The sequence below is a fragment of the Prunus avium genome, chromosome 3, assembly GCF_965620075.1.
Source record: "Prunus avium chromosome 3, drPruAviu1.hap1.1, whole genome shotgun sequence".
Classification (NCBI taxonomy): Eukaryota; Viridiplantae; Streptophyta; class Magnoliopsida; order Rosales; family Rosaceae; genus Prunus; species Prunus avium.
Window position 1 is genome coordinate 12,646,165 of NC_142286.1, and position 25,031 is coordinate 12,671,195.

General features: G+C 37.8%; 2 protein-coding genes across 3 annotated transcripts; both read right to left on the reverse strand.

Moving 5' to 3' along the window:
- Positions 1-809: 809 nt before the first annotated feature.
- On the reverse strand, positions 810-4,859 carry LOC110769060 (diiron containing four-helix bundle family ferritin protein, putative (Protein of unknown function DUF455)). 2 transcript variants are annotated; one of them, XM_021972959.2, is made up of 8 exons: positions 4,338-4,858; positions 3,828-4,069; positions 3,653-3,749; positions 1,950-2,133; positions 1,759-1,840; positions 1,516-1,579; positions 1,302-1,407; positions 810-1,198 (listed from the first exon to the last, which is right to left on the reverse strand). In XM_021972959.2, the coding sequence occupies exons 1-7, from the start codon at positions 4,773-4,775 to the stop codon at positions 1,342-1,344; spliced, it is 1,173 nt and encodes a 390-aa protein (XP_021828651.2). In that variant the 5' UTR covers positions 4,776-4,858; the 3' UTR covers positions 810-1,198; positions 1,302-1,341. The 2 variants fall into 2 exon arrangements, 1 of the variants encoding a protein (XP_021828651.2); XR_015834334.1 differs by having other exon boundaries at positions 899-1,198; positions 1,285-1,407; positions 4,338-4,859.
- A 1,224-nt stretch (positions 4,860-6,083) lies between these two features.
- Positions 6,084-12,520, reverse strand: GTE4 (global transcription factor group E4). Its single transcript, XM_021972962.2, has 5 exons — positions 9,911-12,520; positions 9,778-9,823; positions 9,572-9,685; positions 9,369-9,442; positions 6,084-6,528 (listed from the first exon to the last, which is right to left on the reverse strand). The coding sequence occupies exons 1-4, from the start codon at positions 11,753-11,755 to the stop codon at positions 9,384-9,386; spliced, it is 2,064 nt and encodes a 687-aa protein (XP_021828654.1). The 5' UTR covers positions 11,756-12,520; the 3' UTR covers positions 6,084-6,528; positions 9,369-9,383.
- Positions 12,521-25,031: the final 12,511 nt, after the last annotated feature.

Here is a 25,031-nt window from a genome sequence, read left to right on the forward strand (position 1 = left end):
TTTCACACATATTACTAAGGATGGCAAAAATCATTGTTGGGTCCCCGACCCTAACGGGGGAAGATTTTGGGGAAAAATTGGGGCCAGGTACGAAGGATCCCCGAATTTTAAAAATTCCCAATTAGGTATGGGCTTGAATGATATTGTTATCCCCATACCAAAATCCGGCTTGATAGTTGATATATTTATTTTTAAGTAATTTACATATAATATTACTATGTATGATTATAATATAATATTATCAATAAATATATAATATAGTATTTATTTAGTTTTCTAAAATTGAACTGAGATGATTGTGAGCCGTTTCGTTGAATTTTATAGGTCAATTAAATGTGATTGATAATTTAAGTTGAAATAAGTGTTATAATGTAGGATAAATATTTTTTTAAGAAAAAAAATATCTGGAATTCAGGGCAGGTTTGAGAGAAAGCCCCGAATTCCCCGAAAATTATTATTGGGGATGAGGCTGGGCACAGGGGTTTGTTGGGACGAGGATAGTATTGCCATTTTCGACCCCAACCGTTCCATTGTCATCCCTATTAAAGTATCATAATGTTTAAATTTAAGAACATTAATTTAAAAATTAAGGTCTTTTTTCACTAAGTTACATCCCGTCTTCGATATACGAAGTTAATAATGCGAACTTGGACTGTACAAGGGAACCAAATGGAAAATGGGGGTACCGCGCCTTACCCCTACTACAATCATCAAAAGCGAGAGAATCCGCGTGTTACTGTGGGTGCAAATAATTTGATGTGCCACGTGGACTGAAAGATGTCTACAGGGCTGCCACCTAGAAAAGTAAGTTGTAGTTAATACCTTTTTTTATTCTATTTTCATATTCTCAAATAGACATATTTTGTGTGGAGCCAAAGAAAAAGACTTGCATGAGATATTTTGTCAACAAAGCTCGTGTGGCGGTGAGCCCATGATTCCTTGGCGTGTTGTATTAAATGAATTCGGGCGGAACAGATGTGCAATGCAAGTTTGAGAACAGAAGTCACCTACGCCTACGCGTGTAGTGATGCGAGAGGTGACAACAGCTTACAAGAATTTGACAACAGCTTTTCTACTTGAATTTTTCTGTTGAGCAGAAAAAGGGTAAAGATAATAACTCAAAAGTATGTGCTGCACTTTTCTAGATCTTATGATGGCGCTTTCTCTCTCCTCTAAACATGCCAAATTAGGTGATGCCCTGAAGAAAAATCAGCAAGATAGGTAACTGAGTTGTAATGCTTCTTGCGAACACACAAGAAAGAAAGAGAGTGTGCAACCACATACGAGGATATGCTTCATACCAATTGCTTGGAGACGAAAACATTTGCTGAAGCAAAACAACTAAGGCCTGTTCAAACTTGAGTTCTCACTCTCCATGGAAATTATGGAAGCAAGCCTATCATAAACCTGAATAATCGTTGAGATGTTAAGAGTATCCATTTGCCAAAGGATAAAAGATAAATAACAAAGTTCTGAAATTAGTTTCACGGAGCATGTAATGCCAGGATCACATACCTCCGTAAGCTTCTCGGTTTTATCCTTTTTCTTATTATCCTGGTCATTTGTTGGTAAGTCATACCTGTAGAGGAGATGAAGCAAATTGTTATGATTCCATGAACATATATTTTTACACATGCAGACTGGAAAGAGAATTTAAGTCATTTTTCAAAAAGATAGAACAAAGTTGAACTTGATGTACAAAAGCTCTTCCTAATTAATACCAATCCAAAGAACTGCCAAGAAATACAATTTTCTCACCAATCACGAGGAATGCCAGCCTCATCACGAGCTGAATAATTGAAGGGCCCTCTCAACTCCACGTTATACTCTTTTAACAAGTCTGCATGGTTATAGGAAAAAGATCCATATAATGATCAACCTTGCTCTAAGAATGTAGTAGGACTATAGATGAGAATATACACAAATGAAATATGAAAGGGCAGCCAAACCTTTAAATGCGGAAGATGGGGTACAATCCATTTTCTGACAGACATCAACAAACCAATGGACTCCAACAGCCACATGTGCAACTTCTTCATCAGCAATTCTAGCTACAATGTCTGACGTCCTGAGATCTCCAAAGCCAACCAATTTTTGCACAAGTCGTGGTCCAGCATCTAGTCCTCGAGCTTCCTAAAACCATGGATTACAACTCATCAAATATAAGCTAAAGAGAATAAATCTGGACGAAACACAGATTAAATTGTTTTCTTTTCTTTTCTTTCATGCTTTCTCTTTGTCCTTTTTTTAATGCGTGTGGAGAATACACATGTACACATGTGTGCATTCTTTTCTTCCCTTTCTTACCAAGGAGTCTGCCCTTAAATTGGTAATAACAACATGCTAAAACGTTGGGGGGAAAAACTAATGTTTCTTAAGTCATCCATCCTCAAATTAACTATATATCCAGATGTTCATGGAGTGACTGATGAGGAATGTATCTTGCAATCTATCAACCATCTCCAATTTTTCATGGTATTATAAACAGCACCAAATCTTAGCTTTTAAAGAAGCAAATGCCCATCACTCTTAACGAGTTATCAATGTTAAAAAATAGCATCAAGAAGTACATGTCAGGTAAATTAATTGAAGGAAAACTAAGAGTTCAAGACAATGCCAATCCTGCCTGCAGTAAAGGCAAGTAGATGCAACACAGTTATGCGACATCAAACATTATTGCAAAATAATTTGTTTTTGTGTCCAATATGCATCACTAGAAATCTAAAATTTGGTCATAGTAGCTAAAGGTAGAACAAGAAGCAGAAGAGTTTATATAATATATCAGTCAACTGTTACAGAACTAATCTAGGCTTCTCACGCTTTCTTCCTATAGTTTAACTCAAAAATCCTCTAGACCTCAAGGAATGGTTCACCATAAGTTGACAAAAGTTCTACAGATTCAAAAAATTCATTATTCCAATTGTCCTTTTCAATTTTTGGAGCAGCCATTGTTCTAAAAACCACGAACTTTTACAACTTGATCCCATGTAGTATCAACCGTATAGGCTTATACTCCCTCAACATTCCATACAAATACATACAAAGGTCATAAAGCTCTCTTTATTTGGAGAAGGACATGATAATTTTGAGAGAAATTATACATAAAACATGTGAATATTATCGATAAATACATTCAAATAAAAGTTTTCAAATACTACATACATATATATATATATATATATATATATATATATATATATATATATATAGGATGATCTCTTTCCAGAATGTCCAGCAAATCAAGACTGCAGATTCAGACACAACTTAACCAATTAAACTATCCTGATTGATAGTCTGACAAGATAACAGCATGTTACACAACAAAGCAAGAGAAACTGATTACATATACATTGCACACATGTGAAGATTTTAAACTATGCAACACTGCAATTGGAGATGTTGCCAATCAGCACAGACAATAGTCAACACAAAACATTGGTATTGAGGGATGTCACAGATTGTTATCGCATGGAAAAAAAAAACATATTTTTTTCTTAAGAAGTTTTAATAAGGACATTTTTCTCAACCGACATTATATATGGATACCTAAGATGCAATGACATGCATCCCAGCTTGTTTATGTCTGATCTATTGGCTGAGAAAAATGTTGTTCTTTAAATATTAGAGATAACATAGGGTTTATGGATATTACCTGGACTAGAGGGATCACTGCCAAACGTGCAGCAACATTTTCAGATGATTTCTCACACTCCCTCCAAAGCAGATTATGAGCAGGCATGTCTCCATAACTTGTCACAAAAGCAAAGTTATAAGTCAACCTAAGAAACAACAACCAATTATGTACCCAAAGTAACTACTCTCCTCACTTGAAACCAAGTTCAGCAAGTCTCTGAGAACACCAAGCAAAATGGCGACTCTCATCGTCAGCGACATGAGCAAAGTCAGCGAAAAATCCCTCCCCTAGAGTCTCACTAAAAGGTGAAAAACGAACAACAGTATCCCAAGCCAAGTCAATCGCATTGAGCTCAACATGAGCAAGATTATGAAGCATATAAGCATTAAGAGGCAAACCCGAGTTCTTGGGAGCTGGAATTTCTTTCGGGGAAACCTGAATTCACAATGTACATGACGAAAATGAGTGCCCACAGATGTGCACAAGCATTGTATACATCTTTATAGTTTGTTCAGAAAAAATAAATATAAATTAAAACACTGGAAACAGGAAATTTCCATGAAAACAAACAAACAATAGGAAAATATGCAATACCAAATTCAAGGGTATATTAAAAATACCCTCAAATGCAACAAGTACAAAGCTTTATCATTATTTATAAATTTAAAAAAAAAATGTATTTTTAAGGAACAGGGAAACAAACCAGTTGAGGTTTGAGAGGGCGAGCGGGTCGAGGAGGGGGTTCACACGAGCCAATTGGAAGGTTCTCTAGGTGCCACCTGGAAAAAGCAAGATGGGAAAGCTTGGATTTGGCGAGAGGGTCACTGGTGGAGAGAACCAGAGCACCAAGCTCTGCAAGAGAGGAAGCTGATGACACCATTGGACTGTCATCGCTGTTAAGAGAAGACGGCTGTGACTGTAGCGGCTGAGGTTTTGGGCCTTTGGGTCCCCAGAAACGATTCTCGTTGAGTGGGGACTCTCTCCAGGTTTGCAGACCAGTCCAAGGTGAACATTGCAAGGAAGAAGAAGAAGAAGAAGAAGAAAAGAAGTTGATTTTGAGGCAGAATAAGAAAGGGGCATGGGAGCACAAGGAGCGTTGTAATGTTGGAGAAAGCATGGGTTTCAGTTTCAGACGCTGCATTTCATTTCATGTGAATGCCGCTGGTGCTGACCTCCAATTCTTGTTGATTCTTTTTTTATTTTTTGTTTTCCTGGTCCGTTCAATGCTCGTTGATAAACAAACCGTTTATGGTCTGTTTGTTTGGGCCTGGTTTTGGCATTTTTATTTGGATCGCAAATTTACTGGTTTTCTATCGCCCAAAGCCCATAATTGTTCAATTTTTGCGTTTCTCTAATTTAGTTAATGATGCAAAGTCACAACGTTATGAGCTTGTAGCTCAAGTTGTTAAGAGCTGTTACCACACTGCATCCAAGGTCCCATATTCCAATCACCAATCTCACTTGAGGTCCTGTATTCCAATCACCCACCCCTCAATATCACTCGAATTCATTAAAAAAAACATTGATGCAAAGTCACAGGAATTTTGTTTGCATTAGGGTTGGGCACGACGTCGTTTGGTTTAGTGTTGGGCCCAAACTCATCACAGAACCGACCATATTGACTATGAAGATCGCCGACCTGAGATGAGACGTCATCAAGCACGTCTATCCACCAAGATTTACAGCTTGGTTTGGTTTGTTTCAGTGATGCCAATGAGGTACGGGGCGAAGGAGCAGTGACCATTCACTGAGTCGACTGCAAGTCCTACAAGGTGGAGCTAGGACAGAGGCGAGATCAACGAGGAAGAAGGCCACCACGACGAAAAGCCTACGCAAATTGAGAGAGAGAGAGAGAGAGAGAGAGAGAGAGAGAGAGGAACAATTGTTTAAAATTGTTAGAAAAATTATTAGAAAAATTGTTTAAAATTAACAAATGTTTTATTGTTTAAATAAAAAATTCAAACATAAACTGAAAAACCACACCCTTCCCCACAAAAGTTTTGGTGGGGGGTGGGGGGGTGCGGGGAAAGGGGGAGTGGGGGTTGGTTTTCAATCTGAATTTTGGGTTTGTCTTGAAGGTCTCTGGTCCCTGATATTCGGACAATATTTCCATTTTTAAGACCTTTATTTCGTTGACCAAAAGAAGACCTTTATTTAAACTGATACTTTATTTTGGCTGTTGAAACAGTTTAGAGAAACCGTACTTAAAATAAAACCTGCTAACCCCAACATAGTAAACGATTGTACGGAGGTTTAAGCCAGCCTCACAATCAATACATACTTTAGTGACCTCTGCAATATAGCTGCATAACCAGGAACAATTCTTTCAAATCTTTTGATTTTTTTCCAACCAAAACAGAGCATAAAATCGAGTTCCGTCGCCGTCAATTCAGAGTACAATTATGCTGATCTTGTTGAGATTGAGACTACTACTACAACCACGCCGTAGTGCATACAAATCTACCAACATATTCATTTCATGAAAACACAAGAAAATTCATATGGAGCAATTTGACTCAATCAACTTGGATTACAGACTATCTATCTATTGTGTAAAACCAAAGCATCCTGAATCTGTCAGCACGAAACCGAAACCAAGTCACCGGAATTTAGACGGGTAGCAGTACTTAGCAAAATGTACACGTGCTATGAGAAACTAATTATCACCACATTCTACCAATATTATACAAATTCTGATTCTGACCAGACCAATGGGGGCCGCATGTAGGCATTGAGGAACCAATTAAAGTGACAACCCCAATCTATACTTGCAGGATGGTTGGAGCCCATGGAGAAAATTTCCACTATACACCAATTGTAGATTCAAATCCATCGTCTGAAAAGCTTCCAATCACCATGCAGCAAAATCACCATCTACCCTAATTTTCAGACATCTGCCATTTAAGAAAATCGTAATTAGCATTTGCGGATCATATCTAGTAAAAAAAAAGGAACCAGTCAATTACATAATTACTGTCATCAAATCATTCCAAATCCAAAGACTCATTATGACATAGCATACCCCAAGAGGGCAAGGGGGGGAACACATTTATTTAGCGACCCCTTAACATGGGAATTATTCTGTTCGAAAATTGAAATTTACTCATAGCAATCATTTGTGCTCCAACAGTTAGTAGGAAAGGAGGGAACCCACTAATAATGAAAAGAAAAGAAACAAATTCAGTTACACGCACCGATCTCATACATTCTTCAATAGTCATAAAAAACTTCATCACCACAACTTCAAACCACACTAGGATTTTAGCATTGACAGAGCATTATTCTAGCTCTTTCAGGAAATTTTGTTATGCACTATTTTCACAGGCTACACAGCACGGTACACTGGTCGGATTTAGGATTTGATTTACACCAAGCTGATTCTTACATAAGAAGAAAAAGCAGAACCAAACTGATTGAGAATGAAACTCTACTATCTTATGGACCAAAGCAGGTGAACATAAAGTCAAAACCAGTACTTTTATACTACTCTACATGGTGTGCCTTTATGGATGGCCAAAATGCCCTATTTTGGATTTGTCGATTCTGAATCAAATAGTCCAATAATTTTCCAGCATAAATAAACCTACCAGAAATATCTTATGGATGGCCAAAATGCCCTATTTTGGCTTTGTCGATTCTGAATCAAATAGTCCAGTAATTTTCCAGCATAAATAAACCTACCAGAAATATCTTAGTGGGGTTGCATGCAGAAAATCTACTAATAATTAACTAATCAGATCCCTGATCGTACAGGAACAAAACTGACTTGTATTCCACCTGAAAGATACCACATCTTCAAGTTCTATTCTCTGCACCTCAACAATGTAATTGTGTTCCCAGCCCTCCATCAATGCCCAAGCAAAAAGCAGGATAGCACTCCTTTCAACTAATTCAAGACGAAACAAATTTGCTTGAAGTATATATGTGCACTAAAACTAGAAGTATGCCCAAAGCCACAAATAAAGCCAAAACTTACTTCAGAAAAAGTATGGTTTCAAGATGGCCTTTATTTTATTGTCTTACGACATAAAGCCAAGTAAGGTATACACATGGACCGTAAAGTAAGAAATTTAAGCAACATGCAAGTATACTAAAGATTAGATGTGACCAAATTATCAAAGGCCAACAACATAATGGTCGTTAACTCTGACTTGCTCACTTAACTGACCAAATCCAAACACCCTCGCACTAGAAAGACAGGTTATTTTCTTACATGATTTGCTTTGAAATTCTTGCAAAGAAAGAAAGTATCAACAAAAATGAACAAAAAAAATGATAGATTAAACTGGCCTGAACCGAGTACACATGCGCTATACAAAGACAGGAAAACAGAAAACAAGAAACCAAGTCTCCAGTGAGAAACAAATCACTGCAATTCCATAATCCAACAACAGAAATCATTTGAAAGAAACATCCACTAGGCCTTTCCATCTTACTCACTTAAAATAATCCTTCCCTAACAGGAAAACAGGACCAACCACCATACTTTGGTGGCTGACACATTGGTCAGGCCACTCTACAATCAACATATCAAAGCCCCAATAATGGAACAGGATAGACAAAACAACCAAGGGATTTTCATAATTCAAGGCAAAATTGTTCAATAATTCCAGTCAACTTTGAATCGTATTGCACCAAATTCCAATGGAAACATTCTCACTGGCCAGATAATTTTTTTCCCGTTTGAAAAGGGAAAAAAGACAACTAGAAGAATCAGCGCCAAAAAATAAATTAAGTACCTAAAACATTATTACTGAGTAATATCCATACTTTTCCAGGGTTAAGGACTGTTATGATAAATCCCTTGAGATTCTTAGACAAGGAGAGGAAGGGGGAGAGAGGATAATAAAAAAGCAGGGGAATGGATGGATGACAACTTTGCCAAGATTGGTGAGTTATATGAAATGAACATTAACACCAGATTTGACAGGTTGTACAAAAATTAATAGTCAGTGGTAAAAATAAAAAGGAGTTGCTATCTTAAGAAGCTACAGCTACCTTAATACAGCAGGCTTGGCATGCGCCGCCAAGATGGACAAATTGTAGCCTGTGTTACGTGGGTTATGGTTATCAGATGTGGGTGCTGAGTCCAAGTGTTGGATTCACCAGTTTTCCTATAACTATCCACACTCTTGAAGTCTAAACAACCAAACCCTTACCCATATTATCATGTTTTGCCAATGGGTACAGAAGGCTAAAATGATACGGTCCATGTAAAGCATTATGTGACCAAATAACCTCCAAATATACCTATAAAGAAACCAGCATAGCATCACAACTATAACACCAACCAACAGCCTCATATAATAACAAGAAAATAATACACAACCCACTGCATAAGTTTCATTTTCTGCAGTATCTACAGTATTTTACAACAAATTTTCCACCATTCAAAGCTCTTCACCATAATCAATAATGAGTAACAAACTTGCCAAGGTTTGTCAAATAAACAGTGATAGTGGTTTACCGATAATTCTCATGACATCACATCTACTAGATGAATCATGCAACAACCTTCATAAAATAGTTTGGCTCGTAAGTAATGTAAGAACCTCAACATGTGTCTCCAAGGCAGACAATTTAAATTTTTTAGGGTGCTACCGCATTTCACTTGCAGATTATTTAATTCAAGTACGATATAATCCCAACTTAACACTAAAGAAGCACAAAAACTACAAAATGCTTGGAACAAGATCAAGTTGGCAGGGGACAAAATCATGTTGACGGATCTTACCTCAAAATTAAATCGTTAAGTCCTCGGCGACCCCACATCTGATCCAGATGCTGACGAACTATCACTATCTGAGTCTGCAGAAACACATATGTAAGAAAAAGAAAATGCCTGACTAAACAACATATTGCATCATTGAAATACTGCATGCCCAACAATCCATGAAAAAATTCATTATCCACAAACAGAGATATGTGTCACAGTACCACTTGAGGAAGATCCAGAATCACTGCTAGAGCTGCTTGAACTACTTGACCTACTCCTATTATCACCCTGGTTATCCCCTTGAATGGGTGTTGAAGAAGAAATAATCTTTTCATCTGCTCACATAAAGAACGAGTTTCAACTTATCAGTTTCTCCATGAAATCACTAATTTCAATGCCATCAAATCTCACATTCTGAAATACTAACCTGTTTTGGTTTCTTTGGGCACCTCTGCCACAATGGGGTCCTGGGTCTGTAAAGAAATAAAGAAGAAAAAATCAGTTACCAACAAAAGCCACCAAAAAAGCCAGATGTCATAAGGTATGAGTCAAAGCATTACCTGCTGCTGGACATTCTGCTCAGTTTCTGCTCTGGCTTGCATAGCCATTTCAGCTTTCCGCTTGTGTTTGCTCAAACTCTTCTTGTAGTTGGTTACAAACCTATCAAGCTCCCACAGGGTCTCAACATCAACGCTATCAATGTCCACTTCAATTTCATCATCATGCTGGAATAGGTCAGAATTCCTCCTCTTAATAATCTGTACAATGGAATCCAGCTTCTCTGAAGGTAGACTCTGGAGGCTTGTGCTAAGCTTTTGTTTTTCCTCATAAGACATGTCCCTTTTATGAGGATCCTTAGCCTTAGGCTTCTTTGGAGCGGGGGTTCTAGGAGTAATAGTGATGGGCTTTGGCTTGGGATCAACATGATGAGAGATAGACTCAGACCTGTCCAAAATCCTTCGCATGTCAAGAGGAGGTGGTGGCAGTGGAGGTGCCTTTCTTGATGTAGGTGTAGGAAGACTAGCCCCATAATCATATCCAAACCTCATCTCACGATTATAATCTGACTCTATGATAGCCCACCTGTCCTCAAATATCCTGGATAGCTGCTCTGCCATAACATGAACATCCTGCCCTTGTGGGTTATAAGTCATGGCATTGTGAAATGTAAGTCTCACATCCTCTGCAAATTCTTTCGGAGATTTGTACCAATTCTTGTTCAGCCTCGACTTAATGGTACCCAAGTCCATTGGGTGCTTGATAATGATATGATAATCGTGCAAACCAAGCTTGGCAGCATCAACAGGTTCATTAAACACCCAACCATGCTTGTGTTTCATCAATTTTTCAAGCAGAGAACTGCAACTCTTAAAAAACTTGCTTCCCATGCCATACCCTTGCCCTAAATCTCCTCCACCATGCTTCTTCCCATTCAATTTTGACTTCTTATTACTCTCAGCAGGTGGAAACTTATCCTTAGCCAGCAAAAACTCAGAATTATGATAGAACTGGTTCGCCTTGGGGGTTCTCTTCTCTTTCTCCACAATATCACTCATTCCCTGACTATTCTCCAACACTGATATACTCAGCTGATGCAAAGGCCTGGTAACTTCACGGGGAACACCAACAGAAGCAACCTCAGAGTGAACCCGTCTCAGCACTGCACCACTATTATTGACCCCCTCATTCGTTACAAGGGAGTGATTAAACCCACCAATCTGCCCCTGTTTGGCCTCAATCCTCTTCACCAAACTCCGCACCATATCAAGCTCACTCTCAAGCTTCCTCCGAAGCTCACGCATCTCCTGCTTCGACCTTGAAGCCAAATTAATCTTCATTCGGTTCTCCGGCCCCTCCTTCGCCAGCCCATTTTCCACAGGTGGGTCCCGACTTTCAGGTTCCACCACTGCCACGGCCACCTCTTGCCGGTTCAGGCTGGAGGAATCGCCAGAGGCGGCAGCATCAGACGGCGGAAGGAGCTGCTGCTGCTGAGCGGAATTCCCCTCAGACGCAATAGTCTGAGCCGGAGGAGGCTGGGACGAATTCTCATTCTCATCATTCTTCTTGTTGTTATCCTGCTTGTCGCTCTTGTTGTTGTCGTTCTGGTTGATGTTGTTGTCGTTCTGGTTGATGTTGTTGTCTTTCCGGTGGTTATCGTTCTTGTTGATGTTATTGTCGTCGGCGGTGGTGGTGGTTGTGGTGACGGAGGGGGCGGTTACGGCTGTGGTGGTTGTGGCGGTGGCGGTTGTGGCTGTTGGGTTGGCCTCTGTGGGTTTGGTGGTGTTGTTGTCGATGCTCTTCTTCTTGGGGCCTTTGAAAGCCTTTCGAGTATAGACCTTGCTCTCCGTGTACCTCTGCTTCTCTCTGGCTCCATCACCTTCTCCTACTATAGGCTCCGAAGCCATACATGTACCTCCCAAAACCCTAACCCCCACTTTTTCCCCTCTCGCAAAGATCCAAGATTCCTAGGGTTTTTTTTCCGCTTTCCCTCTCTCCACAAAAGAGAACAAAAAAAAAATTGACAAAACCCTAGTATTTCCCCCAATTCTCACACACCCACATACAGACACAAAAATCAAATTAGGGTTTCCCACCAAAAGACAACAAAACAGAGAGAGAAAGTTAGGGCTTACAACATCAACAACACCAACAACCAACAGTAGGGGGAAGCTTCGAGCTTTTTGAGCTTTTCGAGCTTCGTTTGCCTTTCTCTTCGACCAGATCTCGCACCTTCTCTCTCTAGTTTCTCTCTCTAAAACGCTTCACAGTCTCTCTCACCAAGTTTCTCTCTCTTCTCTCTCTCTCTGTATCCTTATCTTACAGGTGTACGGCGAGGGAGGGGTTCGTGAGGGAGCGGAGAAGTGGACGAAGCGTGTGGGTGCACCAAAAGAGTCGTGCCCGGGAAGTTTCATAGCAGGGGTGGGGGGGTGATTGACTCACGCGCCATGTTAGGGAGTGACGTCTTACGGACCAATGGGAAGGCGAGTATACTAGAGAGAGCGAGCGTGGGGTTCACGTGAGGGTGGAGCTTATGGTGGATTATGTGGCGGGGAGTAGGGTTTTGCGAATATTTGGAGAGATTCCACAGGCGATTAGAGGGCGCGTGTGGTTCAGTTTCGGATATTGTGGGGGATGTGTTTTTGATTTGGTGTGTTGGTGGAGTCTGTGTCCGGTCGGATGCCTCAAAGTTTTATATTATGTCGGTTGGTTCTCGTTGCTGGGATTTTGCCGTTTGCTTTGCTGGTTTGAGGTCCCAGCTAACTCTTAATGTGGGCTTTTAATGGGCTTCAGTCATTGAAAACCAGATTCAAGCCCAAATTCAATGAACTCAAATAACAGAGAGACTATAATGAGGCCATCTCCAATCATATTGGGGCTAAACTCAAATTTTCATCCTCCAAAATATATCTATTCATGTATTTTCAGGACTCAAAATTTTTTTTCCTCCAACCTTGCAGACTCATAATTTGAGTTCGCAACTTTATTAAATTGTTTAAGAATGATTAACTCATAAATTTTTTTTCTCGTTAATTTTTATTGACATTATTTTTGTTTCAACATTCATGATTTAATTTTCTAAACATTTTAACCTAAAAAAATTAAAATTCCAAAACATAATAGAATTTCACTTAAAAATAAAAACAAGTTCAACAACATAAATAAAGATAAACAACAATTACAAATAAACATAAATTAATAACCACTATGTGGAGGGCTTGGATATAGTCTCCAGAGTTGTCTTCTGGATTGTAGAGGGAACTTGTATTCATCTGGGCCTCAATAATTTCGTCTTGCTTATTCCCCAAATACTTCTTCTTTCTTAGAGTAAATTTAGATAGGTCCATGGACATTATCCTCTGTTCATTGGCCTCCTTATCTCGTTGGATTTGATAGGCATGTTACTCTTGTAGGAACTCTAACTTTCGCCTCTTATCCCCCTTTGCCTTATTTCCTTGTTGAACCAATTCAGACAAGAACTTTCCACTTTGGTTGAGATAACCTTCAACACCTTTCCCCTTTTTTTTTTTTTTTTTTCTTCATCTTTCTTTTTATCTCTTCCCAATGACCTTGGAGTGGGCATGACTATATCATCTTCATCTTCCTCCAAATTGACTATATTGCCATTATGAGAAGAATCTTTGAATGTTTGTGTGGGAGATTCACATAGGTCGTTCCATTTTGGGCAATCTTTTAAGATTTGTCAAGCATTATACAACTTGAAAGGCCTATTCGAAGATTTATTATCATTTAAGAAAATTGTTTTTGCATTCATAGAACCCATGAAATAAAATAAAAATCAAGTTAATAATTGAAAAGAATTAGAATTATAAATTTAAGCATTGAAAAAAATGGGTACTCACCACATCTTCAAGATTGGAGCCACTCACATGTCTTGTATTGACCTTTGTCATACATGCCTTCCATAGAGAACATTGTTGGTTGATTATCTTGAACTGAGAAGCAATAGCTTGCGGTGATCGTACCTCGACTCTGCTCATGCCCGGATCATTTTCCAAAAACTTTTGGTACACACGCAACCAAAATGAATCGTTTGGTTGATTCGTGCCAATAGCCCCATCTTCAAAGATAGAAACCCACCCTTTGCACAATGCCTCATCTTCTTGTTGTTTCTAATTCACACATTTTTGGGGTTTTGGGGCCATTCTCAACAAGAATGAAAGTAGAATAAAAAAATATAACAAATGGAGAAAGGAAAACAAAGGGAGAAAGGAAAAAAATGATTTTTGGTGGATTATTTACCAAATGAATGGCTATTTATAAGAGTTTGGAATAAGTTTTGGGGTTGGATCTGATTTAGATTAATTATAAATATTATTTTAACTGTTGGATTTAAATTTGAGCTGTTGGATGTGAAATTTTACCGTTCAAATTGCCTAAAATTAATCCTGATCGTTGATTACAAATATAGTTGTTGGAATTAAAATATTAAAAATAAAAAAAAACAACACAGCCCAACTTTTGAAAATATAGCAGTTGGAATGGAATCCAATGTCATGCGGGCCAGCTGTTTTGCACAAGTTGTTGACCAAACAACAAATGTCAGCGGGGCCTAGCAATTTTTGGTCAGCACGTGGGCTTCCAAGCCAGAAAAAACAAAAGCAGAGTTTGGGCCCACATAAAATATCAGTCCATGCAATACTTAGACTGGAATTCCACCCCAAATTTGAGATTTCTCAAATTTCCACCCCCCAAAATACATGGGTTGGAGAAGATTTTTGGACTCAAAACTTATAATTTGGGTTTCCACTCCTTGGGTTGGAGATGGCACGAGGAGTAAAAGTAAGGAGTTATAATGAGCAGTTTCTTAATAATTGTCCGATTTAGTGTAGATTTATTAGTGGACTGCTGGATTAGACCCCTCACTGTAACCCCTCTACATAGCCCCTCATTAGAGAAGCCATCCTAAAAATATAAAAAGGCTTTACTGGTTAATTAGTTACTGTTTGTTCTATATAACATCTAATATAAATAAAGACAGATGGCATATATGGGCTCAGCCAAGTTGGCTAGAGCGGATGTGCTCCCCACTCTACACCCGAGTTTGAATTCCCCTCCTCATAGTTTAGAGTAGAATATCGCTCGTGTGTATATATATACCCGAGTTCGAAGTCCCCTTCTATTGAGGGATCTCTCAAATCATTTTATTTGAGGGACACCCTTTAGAGTACCCTACAATTTTTTTTTCAATGATCCAAACCATCTATTTTTTTAGGTCTTCATTAATAGATCATCCTTGCAAAAAATTAGACAAATCGGAAACCGTTTAGACATCTAATTGTGTCATACAAAATCAATGAACACGCTGCTTCAAATGATTTCGGATTCAAATTATTTTTTTATAGAGATGATCTTTGAATGAATATCTACAAAATAGATGGTTTGGATTAGTGAAATACAATGCGGAGTATGCCTTAGGGCCAATTTGGCATTGCTGTGCTGTGAAAATAATCGCTGTCAGATTTGCTGTGAGAGAAATCAGCTGTGAGAGAAAACAGTTTGGCGTTTGGTAAACTTTTTGTTATAAGTGTTGTTTGTACAATAATCAGTTTCTGAGTGTTTGGTAAATTTGTTTGTAAAAGTGCTGTGAGCTGTGTATAATGACTAAAAAGGGCATTATGCTGAAATGACTTTTTTGTTCAAGTGTTTGGTAAAAGGAAAAGCACTTTCACTTTAGCTTATATAATATTTTTTTATTAAATATGTTTCCATCACACCCTAAAAATTATTTTAATTATAAAATAAATAAAGTATTCCATTAAAAATAAATATATTGTCAGTAATATAGTTATAACAAAAATTAAACTAGTCCTAAACAAGCAATCATATACATTTCTAAGCAGATGAACTCACTAAACTTGTGGCTATATTATTTCTCAATGCCTCCATTTCTTGTGTTACAGAACCATCTTCTTGTTGTGCATCAACCTCTCTCTCAATCTCTTCATCTTGAGTACCATTTAGGTCATCTTCACTTTCATCAAAATGACAATCACGTTTGGCATGTCTTCTTATATAGTTATGAAGTGCCATGGTTGCAATAACTATTTTGACTTGTTTTGCAAAAGGATAACTAGGCATGTCTCGTAAAATACTCCATCTCTTTTTCATATCGTGAAATATGTAGGAATTTTAGGAATCACAATCTTGAATTACTCATGAGATAGACCCTATCATATAATTAAAGTAAAAATTGGGTAAACCACATTGTCAAAAGAAATCTTACAATAAACTGACAAGTAAATGTATTCCAGCAATAAAAGTTCCCAAAACAGTGACCACATTTTGGAAAGCATGCTCTGTGTGAAACGGCGCACTGATATAAATTATAATCCAAAAGTCTCATACTCTCCTTCAATCATTTTGTTTTTTAGGATACGAAATACAGAGTATTTCATAAATATCCAAGTTCTTATTTACACTGCTAGTGGAAACTAGGCCCCTAAAACAAGAAACAACACCGAATAAAGTCACTACCATTTTACGGTTTAGGGTTGAAAGTCACTATGATTTGAAATGCCACCAAAACTGTCCAAAGTTGAACTATACGCCTCAAATAATCCCAGCCCCAAACTACCACTTACTGTTCAAAGGCTTTGTCATTCAACTCTACAAAATAAACCAAAAGGTTGCCATCACAATAAAATTTCATAACACAGCTTTCTTCCCTCCTCAGACACACATGAAAATAAAACAAGCTTTCCTCAACAGTTTCAACGATATGATCAAAGCACATTAACTATTAATGACCCAAATATCTTTCAATCAAATATTATATATAACGTATAGGGAAATGTTTGGGATAGAAATATTTCAATTGTTCAGGCTTGCAAAGCTGATATTCACTAGGAAGGTTTGTATGGACCCCTCTATTAACTAAGGTACATGAATTAGTTTAGAAATACCAAAACTCTTATATAATTAACAGTATTAACCAGAAATAGAAAGCCTCTTGAACTGTGGCAACACTTGACTTTCTTTATCTCTATCCCTAAACTAATAAAAAGAATTCACCTAACCAACTTGCAACTCAATAAGATACCAAATAACAGTGGCTCACTACTGATATAAAAATTCATCTAGAACCCAAAATTCCAAAATGAAAACATAACCAATGAATCAATGATAGTTTTTCAGCATACATATATTAGGAAGACAAACAAAACAAGACCATAACAAAATCTGTCATATTAACACGAATGCAAGCATTTCAGGACCATTACAGTGAAATATAAAAAGATTTAAAACCACTAAAAGGGGTTTAGAGCTTTATTCTTTGGAGGTTATGACCAAGATAATATAGAAAATTCCAAGAAAAAAATACTGATGGCCAAGATAATATAGAAAATTCCAAGTAAAAATTAGAGCTTTATGCTTTGGAGGTTTGACCCCCTCGAAATCTATTTGCCCATAACCAAATAAAGAGAAACAGCAAGAGAGAGAGTGAGTAAGTGAGGAAGGCTGGGATATTTTTTGCAAGCGAGACAAATAGTAATAGAGCAACAGACAAAGACAATAGGGATATTTTTTGCAAATCGGGCAGGACTGACTTTCTAATCTAAGCCCATTTTCTTGGGTCAGTGGTGATGTGCGTTTTTGCTGTTGGTTTTCTATATCACGTATTGGCATGAGAATGACATTTTTTCATTTGGGAAGATAGTTAAAACCCTAGAAATTAAAGAGAAAGAGGGAAGATTGAAATTGAAAAAAAAATAAACATAATATGCGTCTCTTACCTGAGTCTTGTGGCTCAGCAATGAGCTTCAATGGATCCAACAACAAAAAACCGTAGGCAGAATGGAAGAGAAGGAGAAGAGTGGGCTCTGTGAAGAGATTGTGTGAAGAAGCAACGTGATGTGAGGGAAGGAGGAAGAGAGAGCGTGAAAATAGATTGGGGTATTTTCGGAAGTTGTAAAATTCATTAAAACTCAGCGCTCCCTCAAATCTGATTACCGTATAATCAGAAAATGAAAGCAGGTCATCAGCTGCTTTCATTTATTGCTTTCTCTCACAGCAATTTTTAACAATAAGTGATTTTCTCATAGGTTACCAAACGGGCTGGGCTTCCCGAAATTTTTTAAAAATCACTTATTACCCCAAATAAGCAATGCCAAACAGGTACTTACAAGGGTGTCCCTAAAATAGGATCTCTCAATGGAAGCTATATATATATATATATATATATACATATCAGTCCCCTTCTATTGAGGGATCCCTCAAATAAACACCCTTTAGGTTCCCCTAGGATTTTTTTTTTTTTTTCCAAAAATCCAAACAATCTATATTTTAAGTGTACATTCATAGATCATCCTTACAAAAAATTAGACAAATCGGAGACCGTTTCAACATCCAATTGTGTCATACAAAATCAATGAACATGATACTTCAAGAAAGTATTAAAATTTCAATAATTCAAATGAGTGATAAAATGATTTCGGATTCAAGTGATTTTCAGTTTGAAATAAAGAGATACCTTGGTATATGAAATTGTCATTATTGTTGGGTTTTTTTTAATAATTTTTTTACAAGCTTGTTTGTTGTCATTAGATTAAGGTGGCGTTTAGGAGTGCGGTGCTTAAAAAATAAGTTGCTTTAAAAATCATTTTTGCAATTGAAAGTGTTTGGTGAAAGAAATCAAGTAAGCTTATATTAAAATCTCAGGTCATTCAAAGAAGTTTTTCAAAGTAGGTTGGACCCAGCTTCTCAAAGCTGCTTTGAAAAAAAACAGCCGGCTCCTTTTAATGATTTTTTCATTTTTCCCATAACACCCTTACTAATTTTTCAAAATGACAGCCCATATCCCTCCCATTCCAAAATGGGGTTCGTCTCCCCTCAGCACCCATCACACTCTTCTTCTTCCTTCTTCTCATTGCAAGTTGGGTTAGTTATTGCTAGCCATAATAATCGCTGCAATTTCACCAGCAATCAGTCTGAATTAAATTGAATTTCATGTGTTGATTCGTAAATTTCAATAAATTGAATAAAAATAGAGTAAAAAACCCTAAGATTTGTATTTGGGCAATGGGTATGGCTTAGTGGATCTGGGCAGTGGGTAAGGCTTAGTGGATTTGCGGGGTGTGGGGGATCAAGTAGAGAAACGGTGGAGGCTTGGGTGGAGAGAGAGAGAGAGAGAGAGAGAGAGGTGGTGGTTGGGTTGGGTGAGGTTTGTTCTGTGGGACTGGCGTGAGGGAAGGGTTGGGTGTGGTGATATGGTATCGAGGTCGGGTTAGGTGGGGTTGTTGGAGGGGCCTGGCCTGGTGATTCTGCGAGGGGGGGATTGGTTCCTAATAGGGAAGGAGAGGAGGGAGGGGGTGAGAGTTTGTGGTGGTGATGGGAAAAGGGCTACAAAGAAAAGATGGGAAGGGCTACTGTGCTGCTGAGAGGGTTTTTTTTTTTTTTTTTTTTTTTGGTTTTTGGGTTGAGACTTTTTTGTGTTTTTAGACTATTTAAAATTTTTAAAGATTATATCCAATTTATTATTAAGTTTTTTTATATTAACATTTAATGGCTCATTTTCAACTAATTTTTTTATATCTTGTGACTTTTTTGGTCATTATACATACTCAAAGTGCTTCTGTATAAAAGTTTACCAAACACTTTGATTACTCACAACACTTTTTCAATTATGGTTTACCAAACGCCTAACTAATTTTTTTCACAGCTGATTATTCTCGCAGCACAGCAAAAGCAGTTTTTTTTCAAAGCATAACAATGCCAAAATAGCCCTAAGATGGCTTATGAAATATGTTACAAATATCAACAGATTGTAATGGGGGTTTGGTTCTCTTCCCAGAAAAGTACTATGCCTATACCACAGGTTTCCTCTCCACAAATAGGTAGCATTATCATACTATGCATATACCACAGGTTTTCTCCCCTGAAAAGTACATAGATATCGCATCTGTATCTGATTATACCTGTCGAATATATTTGTCACAAAAATACCTAAAGTAAAAAGTACCTAGGTAGAAACATATGAGATGAAGTTTTCTTCTACGCTAAGAATGTGATACCTGTATCATAGGTAACTGAGGAAAAAAGAAGAAGAGATCTTTATGACAAAAAATTTTTGTACAAAATATTAGGGTTGAATAGATTCCCTTTCAATGTAAATGCTTTAGTGGTTGGATGCAGTCAAGGGTGCTTCTGACTTAATTGAGGAAGAACCTTCCTTTCACATTTGAACCTTCTCCTTTGAAAAAACCCATGAGTTTGAATGTAGATCTTAAATTAAACAAAACAAAGTTGTAATTTTTAATCCATAAATAATAAAAAATAATTTGGAATTGTTTTTATGGAAATGATTCGTTTTCCGTAAACATGTACCTATTGTGTAAGTAGCATTAGCATACTATGCCTATACCACATGTTTTTCCCCCATAAAAGTACATAGATTCCACATCTGTCATTTAATTATACCTGGAAAATAGGTAGATGCTGAAAAATAACTGTAGTAAAAAATACCTAGGTAGAAACATATGAGATGAAGTTTTCTTTAACGCTAAGGATGTGATACTTGTATCAAAGGTAATTGATTCATATTGTACCTCTACCACAAGATGGTAGTAAATGTAAACAAAGGTACAACAGATACCTGTGTAATAGGTAGCTTATTAGCATTATACCTATATCACACATTTCATAGGCTTAATTATACCCAGAAATGTTAGCCACAACCCATGCTAAATGACAACACGTATTACCAAAAAAACAACAGTTATATTATCTCGTTTGATGAAAAATTTCAGTGCTAGAAGAAATTCCAGTAATTGACAAAACAAAATAACCATGAACTAAACCACGACAAACACAGTTGTCGTGAATTTAGTAAACAATGTAACCATTAAAGAAATAGCAGTCTAATTAATCTTGTATACGCATCCTAGGAACATTCGTCATCATTTATGAACCTCCGAAGCACATGTGCTCTCATATTTTTCATTGCTCCTGGAAGGAACACAGGATCCAATGCCTTTCCTTCAGATAACGTCTTCATTATGTACATCATAGCTATCCTACAATTAAAACTGTAAAATTTCAAAACAATTAGTGAAATTGAAGCTAATATATGTAACATATTACGGAAAAAATTGGGAACAAACCTGCGAGGATCTTTTTGTGGGCAATTTATGCTTGACCTAAAAGGATAATCAACACAATTCGACCTAAGCCACATGAGAAGGTCTCGATCACATGCAGAAGGATTGCACTGTTGTGTCACCACTTCACCCCTCCTCATAACATATTTTCATATTTCATTTGTTTGCAACATGCTATCCACACTGGATTTGGTATAGTAATTTGTAATCTCAACATGCTACCAAAAAAAAAAGTGAATCACGAAGTGGTGCAAGTGTAAAGTGAATGCTAATGTTGCAAGAGATACTTACCAATTTAAATGCTTCAAATACGTAAGGGTCTGCAACGTGTACCGCATTTTGGTTGTAAAATGTTGTAAATTCCCACCAACCACTTTCTTTTTTCAAGACTAACAAAGTAAAATGTTCTTGTTTGACATGAATGATAGGGAAAAACACAAGATCGTTGTACCGCATTTTTTTCAAAAGATCCTGTAGATATACAGCTTTTTTGCCGAATGTGTTGCCACAATTGACAAGTTCCTAAAACAGAAATTTGTTAGATTCATAAGCAAGTAGTTATCACATGTGCACACTAATGATAGTCAATGGAGTTGTGAAAACTGAAAACCAATGTATTGGACATACCCAACCAAATGTGGGCATGAAACAAGATTTCAGGCGGCCCCTTGGGAGATCCATTTGATCACCATTTAGAATCTAAGATTCCATTGCCTGAATATGAAAATAGAAAACAGATTAAGAAAGTGTCATAGTTGTTTGCGGGTTAATAATAGTAAAAACATTAACAAGGGTAACCTATATACTGTTATATTCTTCATGCAAGAGCTCTAAAGCATCTTTACAGTACAATGCAGAACATATACCTTGCCATAATGCATCCCTAAAATGGACAGAACAAAACACAAACATCATACAATTAGGGACAATAGTAACTATAGAGAAAACATGGAAATTACCTATGAACAAGATAATGTTAGTCTTACAAAGGACTGTTGGCATCAAGATATTTTTTAAGTATGTTGGCGTCATGGAGTGATAGACATTTGCCAACCCTCAATCTTCTTACAACTACTGTTTGAACAGTGTGGCAAACATCTTTCTTTGGTTGTACTTTTTTGGGTTGATGTTCCACATTATTGATGTGTCCATCATCAACTTTAAGCTTTTTGCATTTAGCCTTGCCCTTAATGTCTTCATAGTCGTATTCTGGCTAAATCAAAGCCTGGCTTGTCCTTGCTTTCATCCTGACAATCAGGCTACGTTGTTATGGTGATTTGTCATTTTTGTTTCCTTTTTTAAACAAGTTCAGTTCTGTTTTCAGTTTCAAATTCTCCATAGAAAGAACCTGATTTCGTGACTGTTCAGCATCCAGCATTGCATTGAGCTCTTTGAGTCTTCTTTCCATGTCATAAATATTGACCTTACTATTTGAAGGGCCTTATTGGTTGCAATCCATCAATTGTGTTGGTAGCAATTGAAACATCTTACTAGGATCAAACTTAGCCACAGAAGTTTTGTGGGACTCGACTGTCTTCCCATCACTGCTTGTCCCTATTTCCACAGTTTGATTCCCTTTGGTAGGCGTCTTTGGACTGCAATTTGCGTAGGTAACAATTGAAACATCTTACTATGATCAAACTTATTCACTGAAGTTTTGTGTGGCTCAACTCTCTTCCCACCACTGTTCGTCTTTATTTCCACACTTTGATTCACTTTGATAGGCGTCTTTGGACTGGTTTCCTTGTTTTGCTCCATTGACTTCATAATAGACAATAGGACAGAACATGAGTAAAGTGTATAAAGACAAAACTAAAGCACCAATACTCTATACATATTATATGTACCTTTAATGCATGAAGTGGCTGGGTTTTCATTCTTGCATGTAGCTCCAACAAATTCCATTTAATAAAATTTGGGAAACTTTGCTCTCTTCCATTAATTGGGTTAATCAATTGTACCCCAAAACTGCACACAGAAATAGTTAAATAGAGACATTATTTAACATATACTAAATAAGAACCTATGGATTATTTCTTTGAAAAAGGAAAAAAAAAAAGAACAATATCAAAGAAGAGACAATGGACTTACCAATAAGCTAACCACGCAGCCGCATGCACTCTCCATAGAGTTCATGTTTGTTGAGACCCAAAAAAAATCCATGGCTAGGCCTGAATAAATTCCTAAACCAAGCCGACATATTATTGGAAAAGGGCCTAATTTGAAGTACACAGAAGTTCGCCGCGCGCGAGCCATATCCTACATGCCATGCCAAATAAAAATCTATCGTGCTAGAAACTGAAATAAAATCATAAGGATGCATTTAGCTTCGCAAATCCATGCCAATTATCCTATTAAGCGTTATACTCAAAAGCATGCCAAGCAACACGCCGTGCCAAGCGGGAAATTATTATCCCACAACAAGCTTAAGTGGGCCCAAGCCACTCAAATGCCCGGGGCTTGCTTGAGTGGGTTGTGGTATGGATGGTAACGAGTTGTCATGGGGCCCATTGATGGGTTAAGAAATGGAAGTCTCGGGTCACTTGGGGGCCTAGGGACTCAAGCCCATTTTCTTAGGCCCAAACATGGGTAAGCACAAGAGAGGAGATGGACCATTGCTTCAACTAGAGTAACCCAGCCAAAGTAGCCCATCACTTTAGTAAAAAGGACCCATTATCTTAGATAGCCCATAAAGCCCAAATGTTTGGTAAACCTAACCCACTTATTAGATGGCTTGGCTTTCTATATTAAAAGGCCCAAACCATTTGAATAAGAGGAAGTCAAAGCCCTCAGCATTTGGCTGAAGCATAAGACCACGAAGAGGCCAAAGATTCACGTGCGAGGGGCTGCTGAGAGGCTAAGGAACAAGTTCCAAGTGCAAGAATTCAAGATACCAAGGGATTTTGACACGCAAGGGAGGATGCCATCCCTTAAACCAGCAGGCGCACCCATTCTCTTGCCTTCATCAGATTTGGTCATGAAAAGGGGAGGAAAGAAGAGAAAGAAGATGGGTGAAAATGGAAGCTCCCCTATGAAGCAGCCGCAGGAAGAAGCATTGAGCTCCCAAAAATCTCTGATTTTGTGGGATTGGGCAGAGCTGACTTTGCCACCATGCAGTAAGTCAAGAAAGAGGAGAAGAAAGGAAGAGGAAAGCTTAGCTAGATCAGGAAGAAACCATTAGGGTTTCTTGGAGAAGAACAAACCCCAGCAACTATAAATAGGGCCTCCTCTATCCAACACAACACAACCCACAACCTTCAGAGAGCAAGCTTCCTCTCTTGCATGCAAAACCCAGCAATTTTCGTGCTATTCTTGCCCATTTTCCCTTATTTCCCCTGTTTTGGCAGATTGACAGAAGCTTTGACAAAGTCACTGTCAAGCTGCCAGAAGCTATGAAAATTACCCAAAACTCTCCACCAATCCTCCTTAGAACCTCTCTTCCCTTCCATTAGAACCTCTGACCTTCATAGGAACCCACAACTCTCTCTCTCTCTCTCTCTCTCATAAAGTGCTAAACCCATGATAATTTTGCTCCCATGCCACATGCCTCTCATGCCAAGCCCAAAAGTTTATCTACAAGCATGAAGAAGTTATCTGTAAGTGGCTGCTATTCTAGTTGGTGAAGGTAACCAAAATACTTCCTAAGGCCTTGCTACCCTTTCGAAGCATTTTGGGGCTTAATTTTCGAACTCAGACAAAGGGGACAATTTCATCAGCCCAGCCCACTTGCTGCCGGAAGAAAAAGGCCCCTACAATGTTTAACAAGGAGTTTTGCAAATATTCTTTTGTAGCAATTACCTATGCATATGTAGGCATCTTGTCCAAATCCTCTACATATCCAATCATATTTTTCATAAGATTATTTCCACTATTACAAAAGAATAGTGTCACACAAAAATAAAAACACACCAATCGTACAAAATCAATTTCTTCAACACTCCCATGCAAATTGACCATTTTCAGTATATGATCTTCTAAAAGCCTTTTGTTAATAGTTTTTGTAACCACCAAGTAGCCTCTCAACGAAACCATTGCCTAATTTGTTTTTCTTCTGGTGCAAGTT